The 20,244-nt window shown below is 31.6% G+C and overlaps 1 protein-coding gene across 2 annotated transcripts in view; it reads right to left on the bottom strand.

Moving 5' to 3' along the window:
- LOC127735312 (uncharacterized) overlaps nt 1–19,230 on the bottom strand; it is a 49,274-nt gene extending 30,044 nt beyond the window's left edge. For both annotated transcript variants that reach the window (XM_052245456.1, XM_052245457.1), the window contains exons 1-16: nt 19,074–19,230; nt 17,103–17,237; nt 16,198–16,353; nt 14,548–14,670; nt 13,722–13,901; nt 12,571–12,705; nt 11,867–12,013; nt 10,755–10,828; nt 9,488–9,644; nt 8,618–8,726; nt 7,247–7,456; nt 6,348–6,545; nt 5,674–5,859; nt 4,581–4,910; nt 862–1,024; nt 299–431 (exon numbers count right to left, since the gene is read on the bottom strand). In XM_052245456.1, the coding sequence (XP_052101416.1) occupies nt 299–431; nt 862–1,024; nt 4,581–4,910; nt 5,674–5,859; nt 6,348–6,545; nt 7,247–7,456; nt 8,618–8,726; nt 9,488–9,644; nt 10,755–10,828; nt 11,867–12,013; nt 12,571–12,705; nt 13,722–13,901; nt 14,548–14,670; nt 16,198–16,353; nt 17,103–17,237; nt 19,074–19,154 (2,517 nt within the window). In that variant the 5' untranslated portion in view covers nt 19,155–19,230. The remainder of the gene's footprint in view (nt 1–298; nt 432–861; nt 1,025–4,580; nt 4,911–5,673; nt 5,860–6,347; nt 6,546–7,246; nt 7,457–8,617; nt 8,727–9,487; nt 9,645–10,754; nt 10,829–11,866; nt 12,014–12,570; nt 12,706–13,721; nt 13,902–14,547; nt 14,671–16,197; nt 16,354–17,102; nt 17,238–19,073) is intronic.
- Nucleotides 19,231–20,244: the final 1,014 nt, after the last annotated feature.

Raw genomic sequence — 20,244 nt, 5'->3', positions numbered from 1 at the left:
GGCCTACAAATCACCAAAGTCTTTTTAAATTGGTACTGGTATTTGCTGCTTCTCTAATAACTTGGGAGCAAAATAAAAAAGAAGTCAGCTCAGAGTATGAATAATGCTTTTGTGAAGGATTATATGTCTTCCTAAAAACTATAATCTTGTCAACTAGCCTTTAAAAGAATGTTGGCTAAGGGTGTCACTCTAGTACATAGCAATGTTCATATTGATATAACTTTAACATGTCCTAGTCCTTAATATGGTTGATTGATTACTCACAGAACACCAAAACTATCTATCTTTAAGGACCTACCTTGACTTCCCATAGTTGACTTAAAGAACAAATATCAGAAATATCATCTTGATCACCCATTGCTATATATTTTAATTTCTCTGTCAGGTCTGCAACTAATTCATCTACTTCACTACACAGGGAATGTATACTTCTGTTAACAAAATAAAACTTTAAATATCATTTAGGTCGTACGGTTGCCTATAACTGCTTACATCCACTTCATTTGAACTTTGGTGTATAGTTGTTTCATTGGCAATTATACCACATCTCCTTATTTTTATATAAATATCACTTAAATTCTGAAGCTTCACAATTTAAGTAAGAATTTCAGTTATTTTGGCTAATGAGATAAATGTTAAATCTAAACTCCAAAATAGACTTTTCTTATATTTCTTGGTATTTTTGTTTAATTTCATCTAAATTATGTATTTTTCAGCAACTTTTAGTGTCCAGTGTAAAATATTTCATTATATTTTCTTTCTAACTTAGGCACAATGAATAAAAATCTAAATGGAATCAATTCACATAAATAAACACAGAATCGTTCATAAACAAGACTAAAAGGCAAAGCAAACACTCACCTTCGTTTGGCAGTATCAGAGTGTACCAAAAGACATTCAGCACTATCTACTATGTGATTACTCCATCCTAACAAATCTCCACTCACAGACTTTATAACATGCTTATCTCCCTTATTTACAGCATCAGTTATCTTTTCTTTTATATGAGAGGTAGTGGTCAGATCTACAGAAATAAAATGAAAAGAGGACATTGCATTCATTTGAAAGACTACAGGAAAATTGTAAAAGAAGAAATCAACTGATTACAAAAGTTGATTCAAAATTTTTAACATTAACAAGAGTGCACAAGCTGAAATGTCTCGCCTTCTTTACTAATCATTGATATTATGTTGATAGTCCTAAATATAAAGCTTTATTACAACTGTCACATAAACTTAACATTAACCAAGTAAACTAAACATTGACCAATGAACCATGAAAATGAGGTCAAGGTCAGATGAACCATGCTAGGCAGGCATGTACAGCTAACAATTCTTCCATACAACAAATATAGTTGACCTATTGCTTATAGTTTAAGAAAAACAGACGAAAACACAAAAACTTAACACTGAGCAATGAACCTTGAAAATGAGGTCAAGGTCAAATAAAACCTGCGTGACTGACATATAGATCATAAAATATTTCCATACACCAAATATAGTTGAACTATTGCATATAGTATTAGAAAAAAAGACCAAAACTCAAAAACTTAACTTTGACCACTGAACCATGAAAATGAGGTCAAGGTAAGATGACACCTGCCAGCTAGACATGTACACCTTACAATCATTCCATACACCAAATATAGCTGACCTATTGCATGCAGTATTAGAAAGAAAGACCAAAACTCAAAAACTTAACTTTGACCACTGAACCATGAAAATGAGGTCAAGGTCAGATGACACCTGCCAGCTAGACATGTACACCTTACAATCATTCCATACACCAAATATAGTAGACCTATTGCATACAGTATAAGAAAAACAGACCAAAACACAAAAACTTAACTATAACCACTGAACCATGAAAATGAGGTCAAGGTCAGATGACACCTGCCAGTTGGACATGTACACCTTACAGTCCTTCCATACACCGAATATACTTGACCTATTGCTTATAGTATCTGAAATATGGACTTGACCACGAAAACTTAACCTTGTTGAATGATCCATGAAATGAGGTCGAGGTCAAGTGAAAACTGTCTGACGGGCATGAGGACCTTGCAAGGTGCGCACATACCAAATATAGTTATCCTATTACTTATAATAAGAGAGAATTTAACATTACAAAAAATCTGAACTTTTTTTTCAAGTAGTCACTGAACCATGAAAATGAGGTCAAGGACATTGGACATTTGACTGACGGAAACTTCGTAACATGAGGCATCCATATACAAAGTATGAAGCCTCCAGGTCTTCCATCTTCTAAAATATAAAGCTTTTAAGAAGTTAGCTAACGCCGCCGCCGCCAGCCGCCACCGCCGCCGCCGGATCGCTATCCCTATGTCGAGCTTTCTGCGACAAAAGTCGCAGGCTCGACAAAAATGAGGTAAAGTGCATATGCCAAATAGAAGCTTCAGACCATAAAACATATAGGAACAAACATGGATTGTATCGATCTACTAGTTAACAATGTTAAAGGAGTATGTCTGGTAAGGTCTGATTTTGGCCTCAAAATTCAGGTTCATCTGATGAAAGATTTTGGACACTTTTTAAACACTAAAGTGTCTACTTCAGTCGATTCGATTAGTTTATGTGAAAGATTTGAACTGATTTAGTCACTAAAGACGCTCAAATTCAAGCTTAAATATGAAAGTCTATCAAATATGCCATAATATGTCACTTTTCAGGTGTTTTTTGTCAAAAATGAAAGTGGCCACATCCGTGTTCATTCTCAACCTTTATATATGTTATGTATTATCATCAAATACAACTTACATTTAATAATTATTAAGAATGAAGACAAATGCGGCCACTTCCATTTCAGACGGAAACCGTCTAAAAATTAACCAAAATGCTAAAATTTCGAAGATTTCAGGAATTTAGCATGACTTAATGATGCTAGTACCTGATACATGTGCATTGTATTGTCAAAAACAGCCCATATTTATGTAACAGAAGTATTCTTCTTTCCAATAAATTGCTAAAAATTTACATTTTAACAATTTTGTAAAACTGCTACATGTATATTCATAGTTGCCAAGTGACATGATATTCGCGTGTAATACACGCTTTTTCAATGGTTTACATGCAAGGATTTTGTCACATGTGGTGTACACGCTTTTCACCACTTGACACGCAATCACACGCTTTTTCGTTGTTTTGATTTTTTGGTCGTTAGTGATATCGTGATTCTCGGTTTTTTTTATTACTTGATGATAAATACTGAAAATTTCGAAACAATTGTTTGGACGCCATTGATTATTTTTCTTATGGACGAACAGAAAAAGCCCTTAAGGTAAGTAGTTTGTAATAAGTTTTTAAGATTTTGAAAGATTTTCTTTCTTTCAAATTCGCTTAGGGGAAGTGTCCACAGAAAGAGGTCGCTTTCAGGACTACTGTCGTCTAAAGAGTTGATTGCTAAGCGAAAACGATGTGTATATATACGTACCAAGATAATTTCAAGATTTATAAATTATATTTGGGTTTTAGAGTTTAAATGAGCGACGGACGAGTAATGCATTATGTGAACCCTATGCTGCAATCATAACAATACATGTGAGAGGAGAACTACAATGTAGCTATTTGATTAAGCATTTAATGTTGAATGGTAATCAAATTATAAAATATTTTTCTTTTTCAGTTTCAAATCTGGCCAACAGATTTCCACAGGCCATAGGGGTTGGAAATATCACGGAACTGTTGGATCAGTTCTCATAGTACCAGCTGTCTTCTGATGAACTTCCAGGTTTTGACCAGGCAATGGCAACATATATATTTTGTTGGGAGCAATGGCAGAGATAAAAGATGACATTTTAGATGTAAAAAATCGTTATGACACTCTTTCAAAGCTTAATAAAGCTATTATATATACATATAGTTCAACCAAATATCAATCCTGACTTTGAGAGAGCATTTTCAAATATAAAGAAATGTACACTGAATTCTGATCAGAACTTGACAATGATATATTGTGTGCCTTGTTATCAAGTAAATGTAACCAAACTGGCAATTGTTTAGAATATGTGCCTTGTGGTGTTGCTTTAAAAGCAGTAAAACAGACCACTGTTGAAACCAATAAAAGTTTACAGTAGAATATTGTTTTTTATATTAACAAATTTATATAGTGTGAAAAAGTCTGCATCTACGTCGCACGTTTTCACACGCTTTTTGACATGTCATGTCATGTCATGACATGATTTCTCATTGTCAGAGGTTGGCAAGTATGGCTATATTTTGGGGCCAAAAAGGGGTCTTACTGGGCCTACTCCTTTGTACAATTAGTTTATGCCTTCACAATCAATGACATGCAGTTATCATACCTATTATATTTTGCTTTCAGTAAAATTTGTTGCAATTGAATAAAAATACTTGGCTCAAAGAGTAGAGATTCCTTATACTATAAATTCAGAAATTATTGCGATGATTTTATTAATGTGAATAATGCAACTAGGTGAGTATCGCAATAATAAGAACTCGGAATCGCAATAATTAATCTCGCATTATTTTCCATTCTTCAAATATGGAAATAGTTTCTAAATCTCCAGTACCAATATATTCTACCACCATTTTTCTCCTTACCTTGACTAGATTTTAACCTTGATGTGTGTTGATACGATTTGAGAGACTTCTCTCTGTTCTGCTGATATGATTCCTGCGGATTGACGTTTGTTTGATGAAATGATTCCTGAGATGAGACAGATTGCAATGATTCAGTACTTTTCTGTAATGCACTTCGTTGTAATGGGACTATTTTTTGTAGAGTAGAGACAGATGAGTGTGTGAGAAAGTCATCTTTACTACAGATATCCTCCTGTAGGAATCTGTTGTCGAGTGGCAGAGATTTCAAAGCACCAGTTGATGAAAATTTAATATGACTAGAACTTGAGGTTTTCCTTCTTTTCTCAGCTTCTGTAATGTTAACAAAAAAATTTAAATTAAAAACATATTTTTTTGAAATAATAATTCTATCTGCTATCATTGTCCAGTTTAAAGACATCTTTTTCATTTATTACTTGTAATAGTCTCTAAAAACAGGCCAAGATCCAGGATTTGAGGAATAAGTGGACCTTATTTTGACACAAAATATGCAATAGCTTTTCATTTAATACATTTTTTCTCCCTCTTTTTATGGAGGGTCCACACCAGGTAATCCCCTGTCTGAATCTGCACCTGATTAATATATATAAAATCTATATACAAACAAAAACTTTTGAATATTCTAGATTGTAATTTTCAAACTTTTGACAAATAAAACAAGTGAAACTGCAAGCTACTACTCACTGATGATACTTCCGCCGCAAGTGGATAATTTTAATAGTGTAATAATATGTAAGTGTTCAGTAAACAGGAAGTTGTTGAGTGATGAATCTGAAAATGCATCACACGGTATAGCTGACTTATATAAACCCTGAAACCAAATTTCAGAAATCCTTGTAATGTAGTTCCTGAGAAAGATGCGACGAAAAATATTCATGGGACGGAAGGACGGACTGAAGGACTGATGGATGGACGGATGGACAGACAGAGGTAAAACAGTATACCCCCACTTTTTTAAAGCGGGGGTATAAAAATTTCTCGATTACTTATCTACAATTTTTTTTATCATAAAATGTGAAATTTAAAACTATTCATCAGAAATACACAGAGCTTAAAAGTTCAAAAGTATAAAAACCTGCAAATCTGAGATTCCGCCTCTCTGGACTAAGTATGTTTGGCTGATTCTCTGCATTCAAACCATTTTTGACTTTTCTTACACATTCTAACAAATGTGATAATCTTCTAAGTAATGATTCTACTGCAGAATTACTGGTTACATCAGAGTATACATGGGTTGATCCTGCTCTTATTCCAGTTATTGCTGTAATTAAATTAAAAGTAAAAAAATACAAAACTTTAATATATAAATGATAAAAAATGGCTTTCATAAAAACTTACATCCTAAAATACTTGTGTGGCATTATTGTTCTTGTCCAAAGGGCTTATGCAAAGAAAGTAAGAAAAATGGAGGAACAGTAAAAAAGTATTTAATAGTTTAATAATTGCAAAATTTGTCCCAAGGTAAAAGTAAACTGATCATGAGGTAGGGTGAAAGCAGAAGAGCAGAGGGGATTGATTTTTGTAATAACTAGTCAATATTTCTTAATACTTTTTCTTTTGTGATTTATTTTGGCCAGTAGAAAATTTATGTGAATACGAATCGTTCCGAATATGTAAATGTGTGTCCAAGTCAGCCAGAAAGAGCTAAACGAGAAATGAGGTATCCTTGAAAATACGTTAATTTACAGTATCTCTTTAGAATAATTTTCTATTATTTAAGGAAAAATAACTTAACAAATATGAACATACCTTTATGGAGGCTTTTAACATAAACTAATAATCCGTTACGATACAGTGGATCATCATGGCTATCCACAATTCTCTCTCCAACCTGACATACTCGCCGTGATCTACCCACCAGAGATTTAATTGCACTATTAATACCTTCTACATCACAGGTCATTACATATCCTCTACATACACCTATGTCTTCTTCTATTCTTTTCTCTGAATTAACAAATGTTTACTGATAATATATATATATATATGTGTATACAATTATCCATTGCTGTAAAAACATCAGTTTGCAAGCTTTTATAAATGAAGATGATATACATATATCTTTATTTGGGTGCAATGCCAGGTTTTGGCATGTTGCCAATTTTATGTGCATAGGAAACTGGAGTTCTTGGATTGTTAAAAATTAACTGACAACTACTATTTATATGTTGCTGGAGTTCATCTTACCTTTTTTTGTAAAAGTTTGAAACAAGTGGCAAAGTCTATACTGATAAGAGTATTTTTGGAAGTGCTATGCTGACAAACTACCTAGACTGCTTGACAAACAAGGCCTTAAAAAATAATGACAAGAATACCAATCTTTCAAGAATTGTTTTAAACACCTAATGATATTCAAATACTGTAAATTCAGAAATATTCACATTTTTGTTGTATTATTGCAATAAGAGCAAAAATAGAAACTTGCATTTTAAAAGTATGCAGAGGTTAATGTTTTGTTGCTGAAAAATCATATATATATAAATAAGGACATGTGGTATGATTGCCAATGAGACAACTATTCACTAGAATTAAATGACATGGATATAAGCAGTTATAGGTCACTGTACAGCCTTTAACAATGAGAAAACCCCATACTGTATAGTCAGCTAAATTTACACCATTTTATGATAAATAAGAAAACTACTGACCAGAAACAGCCATAAATATCTGAGGATCTGTCATTTCATCCAAGATTTGCATCAACGTATTCAACTCAAAAGACCATTCTTTCATTAGAAGCTTGACATGACGGACAGCCATCTTGTCCAACTGGTCCCTGGCCATACATAGAGCTGCTGGTACAATATCAGGATCCAATCTTTCCAGATGACATACACATGTTCTTATTACTCTGACACCTGTAAGATATTCACACACATTTGAACAAAACAAAACCATGTATGGAAAGGTCAAAATGTGATTGTCCAATTTAGAATATCAAATAGGTGTCTAACCAAAAATAGGGACTGCATGAAATATACACATGTTGATTTAAATGTACACTTTCCTGTGAAAAATATCCAAGAAGCAATGTTGCAACAATAAAAAACTTTTTATTTCAATGTCATTTCTAATAATTTTCTTTAATTTTTTTAATAACATAAACGAAAACAGATGATATAAAAAGTTTTAGTTAAGAATCTGAAAAATATTTTTGAACAAGTGATTGATATTCAAATTACCCATAGAAGGTCACATATACTCAGTAGGTAACATTTAAACATAAGACTTGTTGTTACATACTCCTATGGAGAAATGGAACATTCCAAAATGATTGATTGATTGATTGATTGGTGTTTATCGCCACTTTCAACACTAGGTAGGAAAACTGACAATCCTAGTCAATTAAGATTGGAGTCGAGTACACCTGCCCCATGCAGGATTCAAACTCACAATCTCAGTGTTGACTGGCTAGTGATACAGTAGTTTGACTACTTAGACCACAACGCCACCAAGGCCCCTCATTCCAAAATGCAATTATTACTAAGACTCAACAGTAAACTTTCTAAATACATAATTTAAAATTCTTAAAATAACTATTTGAGTGTGTATGGATACAATATTAAGATTGTACAAGAAATTGTAATGCAAAATGAAATCTGTAATTATATTAAATACAGAAAATTGTCCTGAAGATGCCACTCTTAGTGGTAAACCATGTCGATCAAGATAACATATACATATGTGCTTATTGCAGGTGGTGTTGCCTTAAATGATGAATTGATTAATACAGAAAAGTTGACCACTCTGTATAGATAATATATTTATATATTCTTCAATATGGCTTCCACTAAACTATTGTAAATTCATTAATTTTCATGGATACAAATTTTTGTGGAATGAGGAAAAATTTAATTACCATGGATATTTGAATTCAAAGTTTTGCCAAAAGTTTGTATATAAGACTATAGAATATTTGTACTTTGTTGAACAGTAAATTGCTGGTTCACTTTTACCCATGAATTCCACGAAATTTGGTATCCCATGAATAATAATGAATCCACAGTAATTAATCTTACGTGTGGCATCAGTTGAGCTAGCTGCTGCAAAGCTGGCAACTTGACACATTTTATCTGCATGTTCTTCAAACTCTGTTATCAAAATGTCATTTTCTTCTATAGACTGATCCTGTTGTACAAAAAATATTAAATTAAATCAATATTAAAATACTATTATAAACAACTAGAAATTGTCAAATAAGACATTTATCAATTTCTGTTTGCACTCAAAAGATCTGAATTCTCTTTAATATGATGAGATTTGATTATTTTTCACCTTGGGTTAATGTTACTAAAAACTCTGTCAGTCATTTTAATTAGAAAAATTTATATTCTATGGTAACATAATCTTTAACTTATCAGGTAAAATAAGGACTATAAATCACTAAATTTTTTTACAACATTCCATATATAAATATTTCAAAAGTTAACATAATATTTTCCTTCCCTGATGGACAGATAAGCAAAGGAGATTCCATAAAACCACACACTTTAAAGGTTATTGAATTACAAAAAAAAGTTATCTTCTACTCTTCATTTGCCTATCATTTCTTTTCATTACACTATTAATAATCAAGTTGTAAATGTCATAACGTACATGTAGTAGAAAAGTAAAAGTAAAGGTAAGATGATTTTGTACCAATCTGAGTGAAATACGGATCCTGTGTCCACACTTCGCTTACAAGGATCTGACAATGGCTATTTCTACTTTCTGTTCTGGTCATAATTACATCAGCCAAATAAAAATTCTTGCCTCTAAACTTTGGAAGGTGCGTATCATTGCAATAAAAACCAGATGAACTCGAAAGTTCTTTATAACAGAAAGTAGAAAGAAGCATTTTCAGATCCTTGTAAACAAATTTTGGACACATATCAGATTGTTTTTTGTACCTGTTTAGGATACATTGCTGCCTTTATCAATCTTTCTATAGGTTCTGTTGTTTCTTTGAATATATCAACGATCAAGTGAAGTAAACTCATGTTGACATTCTTCTCTAATTCACAAAACTCATCAATCAATGATTCACAACACTCATCATAATCCTCTCTGTAGAAAATGAAATTTGATAATAAATTATAATACATTTAGTAATCTATATTAAAAGTTAATATTAAAGAAAGATTCACAACCCTTATCATAATCATCTCTGTATATAATGAAATTTGATAGCACATTTAGTAATCTATATTAAAGATAATGTTAAAGAAAGACAGTAAAAGAGTATTCAATTACCCTTCACAATAAGGCAAGCCGATTTTTAGCATTAATATAATATATTCAAGAGTGGACATGTTGAAATGTCTTGTCTGCTTTATGGATCATGATGGAATTTTATTTTGAAAGTCTTAAAAATAAAAAATTGTACTATAGGTATCACAGATTCATGAAAATGAGATCAAGGTCAGATAAACCCTGCCAGACAGACATGTACACCTTACAATCATTCCTCAGACCAAATATAGTTTGACTTTTTGCATATATAGTATCTGATAAACTGACCATACCACAAAAACCATTTATCAATGAACTTTGAAAATGATTTCAAGGACAATAGACATATGATAGACAGAAACTTCGAAACATAACATTTCTTATCTCTATCACTTCTGAAACATTTCAGGGGACCAATTCATCTTGCAAATTATTAAACTATTTATATCAAAAGAAATGCAAAACCTCATTGCATTGTTGTAAGACAGTAACAAATAAAACAGTAAATATTCAAAAACATCTTTAAACATCTTTTGGTTGTATTTAATTTCTCCTTTCTGTGGCTAATATCTTTTAAATGTATTTTTGATACTTCTTTTAATTTCATTATATACATACAAATGTTTTAAATATGTACTACTTTCCAGTATGTTCTTTTTTTGACCAGGCCTGATTTGGTGGTGTTACATCTTACAGAGTTTATTCAAATTATTTTGCAAAGAATTCTGCTCAAACCCATGCTAGGGACCATCTAAAACTTGCAGTGAGGTGAGAGTTTTTTTGCTCCGTGCTGAAGGCCTCAGTGACTTTGAGATGAGGAACAGCAATAAAAGCGCTGTTCCTTTGCTTTTTGTGTGTTGTTTGCTGTGTATTTACTGATTTTGTGTCATGAATAGATACCCCATATCCTTTGTTTTTCTATTATAAATGTATATATAAACTGACCTCATTCTCTGTATATCTGTTTTCTCTTTGATGGCAAGCGACAAGGCTAAAACACGACCTTTCAGTTGTAAAATCTACAAATAATTATACTTATCATATCAAAATCTGATTTCAAGGGCATTTCTTATAATCAAATATAAATGAAAAAAACATGGATATTCTTCTACAGAAGATTTACTTAAGTTTAATTTTGTCTCTGATTTACAATACCATATTGAAATACATGTATTCTTCCGGTCATAAAAAAAATTAGAAAATATGTTTATGAAGGAACAATATTCATTTTGAATTTTTTTTAACTTTTATATCAACAGATCTACTTATTACATAAAAGAAAACTAAACATATATTCATTATGATTGTTTAGCTTTTATATCAACTGATCTATAAAATACATAAAAGAAAACTATACATATTTATTCAGAAATGCAAATTTAAGAATGAATTTATTTTGTTGAAACAGTAAAGGAATAAGATTGATTGATTGATTGTTGGTTGCTTAACGTCCAGTGTAAAGGAATAAGAAAGACTCTAACCCTTGCAGTGGGGTCCCATTAAGATTAAATGATCGATTATTCAAAAGAAATCAAAAATTTAAATTAGAAACATGAAGTCGATACAATAACACCTTTTTATCTATTTATGAAATATCAAACTCAGTTATTGTAAAAAAAATTCAATTGGGATAAACATGACATTTTCACCATCAACTGAGAATTCAGATTTCATATCAAATCATAAACTCATCATTCTACTATGCTTATAATTTTGTATGCAGGTGTACACAACGTCTAAATTAGACTCATCAGTGGAGCTCCGATAAAAAAAGTTTGGAGGCCAAATCAAATACAAAGTTGTAGAGCTTTTAAAACCCAAAATTCCCAAAAGTTATGCCAAATACCATTAAGATTAACATATCAACACAAAAGTGCTGACTACTGGGCTGGTGATACCCCCAGGGACGAAACGTCTACCAGCAGAAGCATCAACCCAGTGGTTGTAAAAACTCTATCAAAGATACCTGGCTTATAATTTTGTATGCCACACACGTGTAATGTGTAATATTATAACATAAAATCAGTGCATTATTAATAATTATAAGGTGTACTCACCCTTTGACAATTAATGATAATAAGATTTCTATATGTGTCTGTACAGAGATGTGCCACCAACATACTATGTCTGATAATTCCTTCTGTCCAACTCTCTACATCTATATCTAAATCTTCTCGGTTTTCTGTAGACAGTGCTTCTAATATCTGAAATTTGTTTACATCAGTAATATAATTTTTATAATTATAGATTATCGTTGATCATCTCAATGAGATTGATTTTCTCGCTTGAGCCGGTACGGCGAAAGTGAGAAAAGCAATCAAGTTGAGATGACCAATGATAATCTGTTTATTGCTATTTTACCTATGATGACTTGTCAATTTCATGTCAATTTCATTAACAACACCACGTGCCCCCTTAGTTTCTAGCGATAATTTTTCATATCACTCGACTCCGCTGAGAAAGGAAATTATCAGTCAGCAAGATCAAAAAAAAATTTCGTAAAATAGCAATAATGAAAGATAACAAATGTGTCCTACTGTGGATTCATTATTAATTGTTGGGTACCAGTTTTCATGGATTTTGTGGGTTGAAGCTTACAACGAATTCAAATGTTCAATGAAGTATAAATTTCCTATAGGCTGGTATGGAACCTTTGCAACTCCACGAAATCAAGTATCTACGAAAAATACAATTCTTCTTCTATCCAAGAAAATTGGTACCAACGACAATTTTGAAAATCAAATGTCTTTATAAAACATACCTGATCAATTTTAGAAACAAAGTAGCCAGGTTGCTCTACATCTAAATAATCTTCTTCAGTAAATTTGTTTTCAATGGCCTCAACAATATCTCTTACTGCAGACAGAACTTGGTTTATCACATATGACTTGCTCACCTGTCAAGAAGTAAGCATTTAATTATAATCAAATGTTAAAATGTTAAAATAGTAAAAAGGAACCTTATTCAGGATATCAAATTAATATAAAGAACAAAATTCTAAAATATAAAGATTGGTTTGCCATTTGTTGACAGACTCATGAAATTAGGATTTACTCAAAAGATTTTGTCAGCATTTAAGGTCAAGGACTTTTTTCTGTTCAGCCAGTTCTTAAATAGAAACCTCAATTCACTCTTGGTAAAATAATAAAACAAAACATTTTTCTATCTACCTACCTAATGTTGAAAACTAGTTGGTAAAGAGAGAAAATATATGTTTAATAAGCCTTTCAAGTAATGCTTCATTTTTTGTCACGAGTATATAATTCCATTATATAGATTTAAATAAAATTGTATAACTGTATGTTTCTGTGAGAACAGAGAGAAATTTGCATTCATTCATTCAGTTGTCCTTCTTTCATTAGAGATTCATCCAGTTGTCCATCTTTCATTAGAGATTCATCCAGTTGTCCATCTTTCATTAGAGATATTTATTCAGATCGATTTTTTCAATTTAACCTTCTTAATACTGTTAATTCAGAAATTATTGTCACGTTTTTATTATTCCAAAGGGGATAAGTTTCGCAAAAATAAAAAATTTGCCTTTCAAATTTATATAGCATTTTTTGTACGCCCCATTTCCTGAAATCGCATAATTAATTGAACATTTTTGTCCGTTGTTCAACAATCGCAATACACCTTATCGCTATTTGTCAGCCATTACTGGACATCACAAAGGTTCCCGTAAAATTTTGACGTCACAATTGAAAATATCTGATGCCACAATGGAAAAGTGATTGTTGTATGACGTCAAAAGTTCAACCGGCGCAGATTTCCAAATAGCGATAAGGTGAATAATAAATGCACGTAATATTTTCTGAATTTCTAGAATAAAAGTTTTTTTTGACAGTATGTGACCCAGGGGTCTGCTTATTTCTGAAAATATACTGAACATAAGATTGTAATACTACTTACATGAGCCTGAGCATTGCTAGGATATTTTATACAACTTTGTAAAGCTACACTAATTGATGGAATGGATTTCTTCAATAAATTGAGTGCAGTAATTATTCTCTCCCTTTGTCTATCTTGACAAAGATCTTTTTGTCTCTTATTTGCTAAAGATGTTAGAATTGAAGTAGTATCTGTGAAACTCTGAAAATGAAACCAGTGTTTGCTTAAGATGTTAGAAGTGAAAGAGTATTCGTGAAACTCTGAAAGAAATACCAAGATGTTTGTTTGCTTGAGATGTTTGAATGTAAGTAGTATCTTTAAAACTCTGAAAGTAAAACCAAGGTATCTACAATATGGATTAAAAGATAATAAGGAAAGTAAATTTGACAAAATTCCTAAGTTTATTGATTCCTATTTTCTGCTTTCTTGTGGTCTTTAAGCATTATGACAAGACCTTCAATAAAATCCTTTTCAACACAGTGTTCTCCTTAGGAATTTTGGCAGCACAGTGGGAAGTGCCTGATATAGAGCATTTACAATGTGACATGATGTAACATGAATACTGTCATGTTGGTTATACATTTGTATTAAAACAAATTGAAAAAAAAATGAATTTTATACATATAAGTTAACAGAAATTGACATCAAGTTACTGTTATACATTTGCATTATAATGAGCATTGAAAATTAAAATGCATAAATAATTGAAATGGTGTACATTTGTAATTAATTTTTTTATTACCCACACCCCCCACCCCCATCTCCCATTTTTTTTTTAAGTGTAAGTATGTTGCACAGTGGTTATAACCATTTATGTTACATATGTCTGGTTTATTAATACCATTACCTTAAATCTAGATAACAAATCAGTCATATTATCAACATGACTAAGAAGTCCAACAGTTTCTGTGACAGTATGGGCTGCAGCCAGAATCTTTCTAACTTCATAATCATCAGACACCAATAACACCTACAAAATAGTGTCAAATATTAATTGTACATGTGCATGATGTGTACTTCATATTTACTGTTACACCTACAAAATAGTAACACATATAGTTTTTACATGTGTATGTCATATTTATTGTAACACCTACAAAATAAAGACAACTGTTGTTTTTACATTTGTATTTTACATTTCTAGTAACACCTACAGAACAGTGACAACAATTGTTTTCTATTGAGGGTTCATTTTTTTTTGCTTCAGTTAGCTAATATATTCTTGAGCTATTCTTTTTTTTTATCCTTTTGCTTTCATATAATATTAAAGTAATAAATACAAAAAAATAACTTTTTATTTTCCATTAATTGTGAAGCTGGCAAAAAATATTTATGTTATACTGGAATTCTTTTTTTTAAATTGTCTTCCAATTCCATTTTTGTATTTTGCATTTTGTGTAATTTTTTTTAGATAATTCATATTCTTCATGTTATTTCCATTCCTAATTAAAAACCAATGAATTTGCTGAAATACTTACAATTCCTTTCTCAGTTTATGAAAGTTGAGTGAATTTTTTAATAAGTTAACATAAGTTATGTTGTGCTGTTACACCACCGTCCCAGGTTAGGGGGAGGGTTGAGTGCTCACAAACATGTTTAACCCTGCAACATTTTTTATGTGCCTGTCCCAAGTCAGGAGCCAGTAGTTCTGTAGTTGTCGTTGGTTCATGTCTGTCATATTTGTTTTTTTTCATAAATTGTTTTGTTATAAATTAGGCCGTTTGTTTTCTCAATTGAATCGTTTCATATTTTTCATGTCGGGACCTTTTATAGCCGACTATACGCTATGGGTTTGTTAAAGCCGTACAGTTGCCTATAATTGCTTACTTCCACTTCATTTGAACTTTGGTGGATAGTTGTCTCATTGGCAATCATACCACATCTCCTTATTTTTATAACAATGTAATCTTATAATTTGCTTATAATAGTTCACAAGGTAATAACATCCTGCACGAAGACACTCACTCTACCAAAACACTTTTTAAGACAGACAGACAGATACCATAAACATACTAATGTATACACAGGTCAGAGTCTGAGCTTGTTTTGCTATATGATATAAAAACTAAATTGACGAAAAAATGTCATTTATTCAAAATCAGAAAATGCAAAAAATACATTTTGCAAATAAAACATTTGACATAAAAGTTCGTAATTAATATGAAATTATAATACATAATTAATACGAAATTACATCAACTAAAATCATATTGAATAAATGACAAAGAATAGCAAAGGTGGGGAGAAAAATCTGCCCCACTAATAAACATATTTACATGTATATACATATCTACTTCTTAAGATAAAATTAAGGGAGGTATGCCGGTAGGAATTTTTCACAAATTGTTTGATAAGAATTACTAGTCAAAAGCTGATGATTAAAGCAAGTGTAAACAGAGCACATATATAAGTGAACTCGTTCTGACCCAGCAAGATCATTAACCACACAAGATCATTGACCACGAAACCAACTAATATTTTATGGAGTACACCTTACTTTCATTGTTCCCTGAAGAACATTCTTTGAAGCAGTTATAACTCTACTCTTATTTTCTTTACTGGCTGATGCTGTAACTCTCTGTGATGCTATATATAAATCACTGCTTGATAAATCTAATATCTCACAAGCACTTTCCATTTGTCTTTTCAGCTCCTGTTGTAACATATAAGTAAATGTATTGAAAACATGTATAACAACTATAAGCTCAAATTGCTAAATTAAACCTTGCTGACCCTTTAGAGCAACTGAGTTGGTCCCTTGGTTTTAATCGGGTTCATCATCAATCTTTAGTTTTGTGGACTTTTGTTTGTCTTTTTGTTGTTTTTTTTCGGCTGTGGTGTTGTCTGTTTTTATTTGACTGCCATCTTGGTATCTAATCCATCTTTTTTCAATGGGTTTTGATGAAATTTTTGAAAATGATTGAAATTTGTTTTTGAAATAATGGTATTAAAAATTCTACATTCAACAATTCAATGACTGATACATGCAAATATTAACCTGAACAATTATTTTAAAAGTATTTGATTTTGCAACAGAATTTTAGCTGGCTGCCTTAAAGGAGGCAGAAAGTTAAATACAGGCTGAATATAATATTAAACCAAGAATTAGATATAAACAGATCATTAGATACTGTAAATTCAGAAATTATTGTGAGTTTTTTATTAATGAGAAAAATGCAACTTAATGATTATCGCAATAATAAGAACTCACATTCTGATATCTGATACATATATCTGTATGCAGATTTTCCTGAAATCACAACTGATCTCACATTTTTGTCCATTCTTCAAAAATCGCAATAATTTCTTAATTTACAGTATCAGATATTTGCTCAGGTTTGCTTATCTTTAGAATGTTAAGTAGATTTCAGCAATAAGTTGTAAAAAATATTTGAAGCCTACATCATCTGCAGTCTTGTTAGCTCTTTCTTTTCCTAGTGTCACAAGACGTTCAGCTGCCTGCATAACCACTTCAGCACATGGTCCCATATCAGTTTGTATGCCATCTGAATGGTCAAGTATGATCAACAATGAAATCTGAAAAAGCAAACATTTTGGAAATGTTTAGTGATATACATGTACATGTATATTATTATTAAAGTATCCAAAAGATAATTTCCTGCTGCTGCACACATAAGTATAAGAAATAAAGCCTGCAGAAGGTAATAAAATTAACAACACACGAGTTTCATTTGATATAGTCTACTCATTTATACAGTTTAAATCAAAATCACCTATTGTTGTGCAGGTATCTTTTGTCCAGTTAATCAAAACAACTCACTACAATTATTTACATAGGGGAACATCTAAAACATTTTTTCCAAACTTAATTTATTTTGGCACCTTCTGTGGGAATTTAATTTAATTTAATTCTCTAGTTCCTGCCATGCCTTAAAACTTTTCAAGGTGCACATGCAGTTTTGTCTGTACTCAGAGTTCAATGTGTGGTGTAAATACAGCCATATTAGCCTAAGGTTATGATGAACCTTAGAGTTTTAATATCCATTTTGTATCTTCTGCCTTTCTTGTACCTAGTTTTAGTGTTACAAGACAAACAAATCGATTTCCTGAAGTTAAATTGTACTTTTATTGTATAATTTAACTTATATAGGAAATAGATTTGTATGTCTTGTATGCCAATTCCTTGTTGAAAATGTAGAAAACTCAAATCAAAAGCAAAGATATCCCATTATATGTCAAATGGTTGATTATACCTGAATCCACCAACAAGTAATAGCTTTTCAAAAAAAGCTAGCCTTCTCTTAGCTGATGAAAGTGGAAAGTGTTCTCGCTTTGTAGATTAATTCATTCAGAAAAGCCTTGCATGTCAATCAACAAATTTTACCACACACGTTATGAAGCAGTATATCGTTTAATGTTATGTATCAAATAAGGTCCAACGGAATAATCCTTCAAATCACGGTTGTAAATGCTTCACATATTTGTCAAACAATTTATTCTGTCGTCATTAAATATTATAACCATGTTCAAGTTATCTTATGCTTTTCGTGTATAAAATGTGCGTAACAGTGAGCGACTGGATTGAATGTGAAACAATCATGTGTGTGTTGATGATGATGGAAGTGTTTAATGACCTTGACTGGCCTTTGTGTGTGTTTACAGGAGATTTGGCTATTTATAGATTACCTGTGTACCGATATGCATGATTGGTGACCAGGCAAAATCTAATTGCTAAAATAGAGAGTACAAATCCGATACTCTACGGGATTGACAGATATTTACTAGGTTTGGATTGTCCCAACCAATCAACGAACTTTAATTATTAACCTCTCAGTAATATCTTCCAATCTGGTAGTTAGAAGCATTCAGCCCGCAGACTGTCCATCGTTCAATTCTTAATAACGTCTTCGAGGAGACGTTAATTAATGGTTAATCCTTTATTCCTGACCAGTTAAAATTTTATAACAAAAATCTCTGTAAATTAATAATTAAAGTCTGTGGATTTTCTGCAAAAATCTTGGCTTTATTTGCTACAAAATCTCCATTTTCATTTTTCTTAATTGCAATAAAACAATAAATAATAATGTTTTGAACAAAGTTTCCCTTTGGTATATGTACAAAATGGCACATCTCTATTATTCACTATGGCATTGTTGTTTTGATCAGTTGATATGATGCATCAGATGATTGCATTTTGAAAATTTCATAATACACATGGCTACAGAAGGGGTCATAAACCTTAAAAGTGAAAGACATAGTTTTAATAATGTAAAATAATGATAAAGAAGAGAAAAGGGTTGAAGAAACAGAAGTGACTGATGTCCATAATTTTGCATTTCATTTGGGAAAATAAATCGTCTGCCACATCACAACATTTTTGTTAGCTAAATCACGCGGGGTTTTACATCTCACCTGTGACGCAATAGGTGCTAAAACTCGTTCTATTGATTTTGTTTGTACTAAATTCGACAAAAGTCCACAAGTAACTTCCATTTGAATTTAAAATTGTACAAAAACGAGCCGAAATTTTTGTTATCACTGTACAAACATTTTCAAAACAATCCTCGGATTTTTTTCTTCGTCTAAATGATAAAACCCGATAAAACAAGATGTGCACAAGGTAAGTACGCGGATCTGACCTAGGCACATATCTTCTTTAATCGAATTTGCGCTAAATGAAATTTGGTCTGCGTAAGAGAGACTTTAGTAACATTGCAATTTATTAAGATTAAGGAAAGATTTAAAAATTCAATAAAGAAAAGTTTATAATTGTAAGCGTTCTTTCATTCCGCCGTGTGTTTATTCCGGCCAACCATTATTTACTAGAGACTTGTATGTAAATAGTGTGAAAACCGTTGTTTATGTTTATGGTTGATTGGTATGTTTTTTACATAAATGAATGGGTTAAAATGAAAATAATTTTCAGGGAACCAGTTTAATTCATCTGAATTAATCCAGCGTTTTTGTTGGTGGATAAAAAACACTATGAATGTTCATCCTTCGGTTTAGGTACACTGGCGGAATCAAACATTCCTTAGATAAAAAAAAAAAAACAACAAAAACACACTAGTTTTTTGCGTCTATTTTTTACATAAATCACCTATGCAAGTTTTCGTCACTTCAAATACCTCCAAAAAATACCAAGCACTATTTTTTTCATTTCCCCTTTAAGAAAACCCTCTTCAGATTCTTACGGCGCGTGTTGGATATTTTACACTAAACCAGGATTAAAAAACCTAGTGCATTTTTGTTGGTAGATATAAAACACTTGGAATTTTCATCCTTCGGATAAGGTACACTGGCGGATACAAACCACTGTTATAATCATGCTCAAGTAAAACAAGGATGTGCATTACGGATCAATCAATCAATCAATCAATCAATCAATCAACCAATCAACCAACCAACCAACCAATCAACCAACCAATCGATCGATCAATCAATCCAATTAAAGGTTGCAATAATACGGATTCGAATGAGGTTGAAATATTGACTTGCAAGCCAATAATGCAGTAGCGATGATATTTGAATTTTTGACGAAATTGAACCAAACTGACTGCTAATAGCGAAATATCATTTCTAT

This window comes from Mytilus californianus, unplaced genomic scaffold (assembly GCF_021869535.1).
Source record: "Mytilus californianus isolate M0D057914Y unplaced genomic scaffold, xbMytCali1.0.p SCAF_3, whole genome shotgun sequence".
Taxonomy (NCBI): Eukaryota; Metazoa; Mollusca; class Bivalvia; order Mytilida; family Mytilidae; genus Mytilus; species Mytilus californianus.
The sequence above is the reverse complement of the archived record's forward strand: the minus strand, read 5'-3'. Positions and strand labels throughout refer to the sequence as shown.